Below are 6,505 nucleotides of genomic sequence, written 5' to 3' on the forward strand. Positions count from 1 at the left end.
CCACCCCCTCTCCCCCCGTGTACCAGGAAGAGCCTGGCACAGCCCCAGCATCAACCCACAGCTTAAGCCCACCCGGCCCACAACCCACACAGACGTGGAGACATGCCCTCACGTTCTCCTGGGGTGTGCGCAATGGCAGGAACTGACCCCGCCCTTTGCCCCCCTGCGATGAGCCGTGGCTCCATCACACACCCTGTCCCACCTGGGGAGCCCCAGCTCCACTCCCTCCCTCACTGCAGGGGGCCTTGATCTCCCCTTACACCACAACAGACTTACCAGCTGTCTGCAGCTCTTCAAGTTGCCAGGCTGGTATCGGAAATTGGATCAGTATTGGCCGATATGCCTCCTTAAAAATCAGCTATCAGTATCAGCCCCCAAAATCTCTTTCGGTGCACCCCTATTCTACAGTGCAAAATGTTTTACCTATTTACCTACTGTAACACTGTGCTTCCTTTCAATACTTCCCTTAATGTAATGAAGCTTTTTTTTTAATACAAGAGAGATGAAGGGGAAAAAAGACTGATTTGTATTTGCAGGTGGTTTTTAATTAATGTTGTGGTGCCAAGTACATTGTGAAGATAGCATTTGTTTGACATTTGGGTTCAATTTCCTTTTTCTGTGGCTGCACAACCATCCCTCTAATTGCAATGTCTATGTGTTAAATTTACTTTTTGCTAAATATAGTTTGTATTCAACAACATAAGCCATAGATTTAGCACCTACTGCACAATCTTTAGCCAGGATGAGATGTGGAAAGTCCAAGGCACAATGAGAACAATAATTAGTTAATAAAACGGAATGAAAAAGTTTGGGTTCAATGGACCTTTGGGTGAAGTGATTTCCATGGGAATGACAGATTTTACTTGTAAAAATATGCAGAGATTGAGGTTTTAATTTAATATTTAGCCAAAATTACGAACTCCTACATTCAATCACAGCTCTATCAGAGTGAAAGAGAATTACATAACTTGTCAAAACTGTTATAATTACATAAAAGGAAAACATATAAACTCTACACCAGGGAAACTTCTAAATGGAAAAGTTACTAATTGCTCCATTTGTGACATACCTGCTACAGCGCTGATCAAGAGGTGAGCAGCTGAGAAGAGTCTTTGCTCTTCCTGTAACAACAGCCCATTCTGTAAACTGTACCCTACCAGCTGCAGAAAGTCTGCTACATCTTGCTGCTGCTCAGGTTTTACCTCTTTCAGTTCCATCAACTTTGGTTTGTCACCCATACAAATATTATTTACCTGGAAGCAGAGGAACAAATTAAAAAACTAATTTATAAAAAAACAAAGTTTGAATAATGGACAGTATCAGCTCTATTAAAAATAATTTTTAAAAAGTCTTGTCATCTTACCATATCCTCCAGTACAGTCACCAGTTCATCATGATACAAGATTTCATAGAGGGTTTTATATAAAGCCCCTTGCTTGTCATCTGATAGCTTCACAAAAGGCTGGAATTGGGTTTTTAACACCAATATACCTTTCCAATAAAGAAGTATATTGTTAAACTCATGACTCCTTCAAATGCCAGTAAAAGCAGATAAATTGAGAGACTTGATTACCTGCTTAATCACCACAGCATAATACTGTAATTTCTGTCTGTATAATTCATAATGAAATACTGGGACATATCTGACTCCAAATGTGCTTTATAATGATCACTCCCAGTTAATTGTCAATGCAAATAAACACTATCAGGAATTAACATTCAGTATTAATTTTTTTTTTATATGAAATCTGTTCATAAGTCTGCAAAGAATGTTTCTTTTTAAGCACAATATATATTTCTATTACCTAATCTTACATCTCAGACAATGGATTTTATTTCTTAACTGGTTCATATTAAGGTCTAACTCTATCACTTACCAAGCCTAGTGGTATTAATTCATATTCAGAATTAAAAATTCAGATGGTGATGCTAAGTTCTTATTGTCCTTGTATTTTGACAGACTTAAAAGAATTTATATTAAATATTCATGTATACCCTTTTCTTTGACCAAAAAAGCCATCTTTTCATAAAATGCAAGAGGATCCATTTATTCTTATTTAAAATATTTAATCTATTACAATGCATAGATTAGAAACTCCACAGAGACCTCACTGGACTCCATCCTTCACAGTGTAATTGAAGCATGAAGCCAGGATGTTTTATGACTACTAATTATCAATAAGCCAACACTTACTTCACCCATCAGCAGAACTTTAGTGGTTGGAGATGCCTCATGTTATTTTTAGAATAAATTCCCTTCACACAGGAAATACAGCCCCTTAAAATATATGTTTCACATAAAAATAATAAAGCTATTGAAATTACAGTAGTGCCTCTACATACAATACAAGCATATAATTACAAAATCAAATATTGTCACAATGCTGTAGGGGTAACTAACTCTAAACCATTTCAATATAACAGTTTTTAAAACCATTTTGTGAAGAGAGTAAGTCAATCAAATAAAGCAGAACGACAAATCTGTAAGAACAATAGGGACAGTGGGGTTTTAAGCTAAAAAAACAACAGTGACCTGTAACCATCCTTCACACACAAAAGTGTTATTTGGCCATACAAAGAGATGCATTTATTTCCCTCACTCAAGTCTAAACTGGAGAAATGTATGTTTTATTCCAGTCAACAAAATGGCTATTTTGGTCACAGTTAGTCTATTGACTAAGCTGTGAATGCAGGGCCACATTCATAGGTGGCATAAAAAGCACCACATCGTAGAAATGGACATAAGGACAGATCTGCAGTAAGAATCAACAGGAGATGCAATATAAAGATTGGAGGCTTGCTTTATATTACCCTATCTTCCTCCTCGCTTTTGGTTGCTTTCCTTGCTACAATCCTACACCTTTCACCACCTCAGTCAGTAAGTTATGCCTAGCCACTTACACTACTTACCAGCATGTAATTTACACTTCCATTTAAATCACAATGGAATTTAACCCTACTGTTTACCTCCAATTTCTTCCAAGTTTCTCAGAACACAATGAGATTCACAGAGAAGAAAAAGAGGGTTGTGTTTTCAGAAATATAAGCTATATTGAGAATGTTTATACCCAATATGCATTTCTCACATTATTACTAAACAAGTAAAGACATAAATCACTATGAATCTTATGCAACGTAGCTAGAATATAACAACATTGATGCAAAAGTAAAAATATGTAAGATTTTGTTTACAAAAAGGCATTCCATATGCTTTGAGGGTATAGCCAGCTCTCCGCATATGTTCATTTCAGTGCTAAATGTCTTCTGATTGTTTCTAAGTGTTCACCAAGGAATTCCTGATAGTGGCTATTCAAATGTGCCAGCAATTTCTATGTACAATTTTGCAAGAACATCTCCTTCTATTAAACTGCTTAACTAGTAATATAAGGGAGAAATATAGTGTAGTGCAATCAAATAAAGTATTTCTGGTAATACCTTGTTTCAATACACTTAAGGAAGCATCACTTGGAATAGTATTTTCATCCCCAGAATGTCTCACACTATCAACAGCATCTGGCTGATATAAAAAGGAGGTGTCTCTGAATAGCACTGAATGGGGGTAAGAAGAGCCTGCTGTGTCTTCTCTTTCAAAACCTCCTTGTTGTCCATTTAGCAGGCAGAATTCTGTAATTTGAAACACATAAGAATAAACAAACCACATGAGGGTCCCAAAGAAAATATCAAGCATCATTTCTAATATACACTAGTTTTCCTGGACATACACACACATGCGTCTCATCTTTTATAGATAGAAAGAAAAAGATTAACAGGCACTGTCTACATCAATGAAATACACATTGTAAGTCACTCAAAAGCACAGTGCAAAGATATACATCCTGAGGCATAAATGGAACTGGCAGTTACCAAGTAGATATAGTAGTTTGAAACAAGTTTTTCTGGATTGATTAAACAGATTCAGTATATGTCCAGAAAGGAAGAGGCCTGATGGAAAAGCAAAGCTCTTCATGGATGCTGAAAACTAGCATTCCATATATCAGATATGTCAAATTCATCTAGCTCCATGTACCAGATGACTGGTGTGGAAACAACCCATGGCCCTGGTGAATGGCATATGGCCAGCCCCACAGAGTCGGATTCTCCTACACATGAGAGTACTACAAGTCAGAAAAACCCTACAGACTCTAAGAGGATCCCTCATAGATCTTTTCACTGGTCTTTCATCACTGGCCCCTTAGCTCTCAGAAAGGAGCAGAGGCCACTGGTTCCTCCCTGGGCCCTGTCAAAGACAAGGCCAACCCAGGTCAGTGGTTGTATAGCTCCCATGCTTCATTACAGACTTAGGAGAGATGCTTCCTGTCCCACCCTTCAAAGTAGTCCCCCATCCTCTGTGGAGGCTGCCTTATTTTTCCTAGCTAGTTGTTATGAGTTCATGAAGGAATGATATGCATCCTTTTATCTCACTCATTTTGGGGTCCCCCCTCCCCCACACATCCCTACTCCACAGAGAACCCTATATGGGGTCCTCTAGACCAGTGGTCTCCAAAGTGGGGTACGCAAGACAATCCATTGGGGTGCAGGAAGAAATATTAGAACTTCTATTTATATTTATATAAATATACATATATTGGGGGTGCGTGCTCAAAATTTTTTTTACTGATAGTGGTGCGTGATCAAAAAAGTTTGGAGACCACTGCTCTAGAGCAGAGGTTCTCAATCCCCATGCCATGGCCCAGTACCAGGCCACAAGAGGTGGGCTGCTGGACCAGAAGTGGCCACAGACCGGCAAACCACAGCCCCCCAGAGCCAGGCAGAGAGGCCACAGCTCCTTCTGCAGGGCCCGCAGCAGCACAGGCAGAAATTCCGGCTGCAGAAATTTCTTCCAGCCAGAAATTCCCGCCATGGTCAGCTGTGACTGCTGGGCCGCGGTTTGCCACAGCATAAAAACTTTGGGAACCCCTGCTCTAGAGGAAGAACAAATAGTACCCAAAGAAGGCTGAGGAGAGATTCGTATGTAGTGGATAATTCCTTTTCCCCACAGGTCACAAGGTACAATCTGGCTCATCACATGAAAGGATACTGTTATCCAACAACTTCTGGTTTCAAAGTCCTTTACAGAAAATATCCCACACCTGAACCAGACAAGCAACTTCCAGTCCTGTGCTCTGAGCACCAAACCATGCCCAAGAGGGTAAAGTACATACAATTCCAGACAACCATATTTACTGGCAGAAGGCAAGCTAGATTTGCACCTCATGGATTAACTAAATCAGAGATTTATAGCATGAGCTTTTGGGAGCTCAAGCTCACTTCATCTGATTTAGTGAGCCCAGACTCATGAAAGCTCACATCATATATCTCTGACTTAGTCTATAAGGTGCAGATCTACTCTGCCTTCTATCTGACTTTAGACTAACACAGCTAACTACCTCTCTATATTTATTGGGACAGACCAAAGATTTTGAACCAAATACTGTCCATTTCACTTGCCACAGAATGGCATGAGAAAAACAGAGTAAAGGAAGAAACTGAGTTTTAAAGTAATGCATGCCAGTGAAAGAGGTAAGCTGCCCCCCAATCAAGGACAGTGCTCAAAAGCACTGCGTTCACAATCTAAATATAGCTTCCCCTCACTTATAACAGCCTGTCGTACTGAATTAAGGGCATTCAGATGAGATGGGAAAGCAACAACAGCAGTCCATCTTTACAAAGGGAGAGATGGTGAAGACGTTTCTGCTACAGAGAGAAAGGGAAAAACATTTTTTCCATTGGTAACACCTGCACAGCCCCTTACAGAGTAAAGCCAGTTACAAAGGGCTAGAAAAAGAATACCACAAACTAAATTACTTCCTAGTGTAATGAGACCCAGCCAAGGCGGCAACCAACACACTTGAGACTGAGATGTCTGTGCTCTTACAACAGTGTACTTGTGTTACTTCCATTACCGCTAACAAGAGCTATTCACAGACTCTGAAGGCAGAACATACTGCTAACAAACTAACTGCCCTTTACGGGCAAAGGAGGCTAATGAGAGGAACACATACACAGCATCATGTGAAAATAAGTGAGACATCCACTTTTGTTAAACCCCATAATAGGACTAGATTCAAAAGAAAGTACAAGGCTATGAAAGTCTGTATTACTGTTACCATTAATTATTTATATAGCTAGTTAGGTCTGTGTAACCCTTTATAGGAAAAAAAAGAAAAGAACCAAACACTCAATATCATAGTGCTATTATATACATACTAGCTAACTGCCCATCAAGAATGACAGATTTTAGGGAGTGTTTAGAAGGTACCTCCCCCCACCCCCACTCACCCTTTGGGGCTGGCAATGTAAAGACTCCATCCACCACCTTCTCCTTCAACCTCCTGTGCTGGGGCTCCCTATCCCTGCCTGCCTGCCTCACAGCAGGGCTTCCTCCTGCCTCCCATCCCCTCCCCGCTGCCTCGCCCCCTCTGCCGGCTGGTGTCAGGGCTGGGCGGCAGGGGGGTGCCGCCACCGCAACCCCCCTTCCCTCCCCTCCCTGCTTCCCTGTCTCCCA

At 40.6% G+C, this 6,505-nt stretch overlaps 1 protein-coding gene across 7 annotated transcripts in view; it reads right to left on the minus strand.

Annotated features, from left to right (window-relative positions):
• Positions 1-6,505, minus strand: part of DFNA5 (DFNA5, deafness associated tumor suppressor) — an 88,030-nt gene that overhangs the window by 55,351 nt on the left and 26,174 nt on the right. For all 7 annotated transcript variants that reach the window (XM_019508601.1, XM_019508597.1, XM_019508600.1 and 4 more), the window contains 3 exons: positions 3,436-3,624; positions 1,364-1,491; positions 1,070-1,253 (listed from right to left, as the gene is read on the minus strand). In XM_019508601.1, the coding sequence (XP_019364146.1) occupies positions 1,070-1,253; positions 1,364-1,491; positions 3,436-3,624 (501 nt within the window). The remainder of the gene's footprint in view (positions 1-1,069; positions 1,254-1,363; positions 1,492-3,435; positions 3,625-6,505) is intronic.

This window comes from Gavialis gangeticus, unplaced genomic scaffold, assembly GCF_001723915.1.
Source record: "Gavialis gangeticus isolate Ggan-Ray unplaced genomic scaffold, GavGan_comp1, whole genome shotgun sequence".
In the NCBI taxonomy this organism is placed as follows: Eukaryota; Metazoa; Chordata; order Crocodylia; family Gavialidae; genus Gavialis; species Gavialis gangeticus.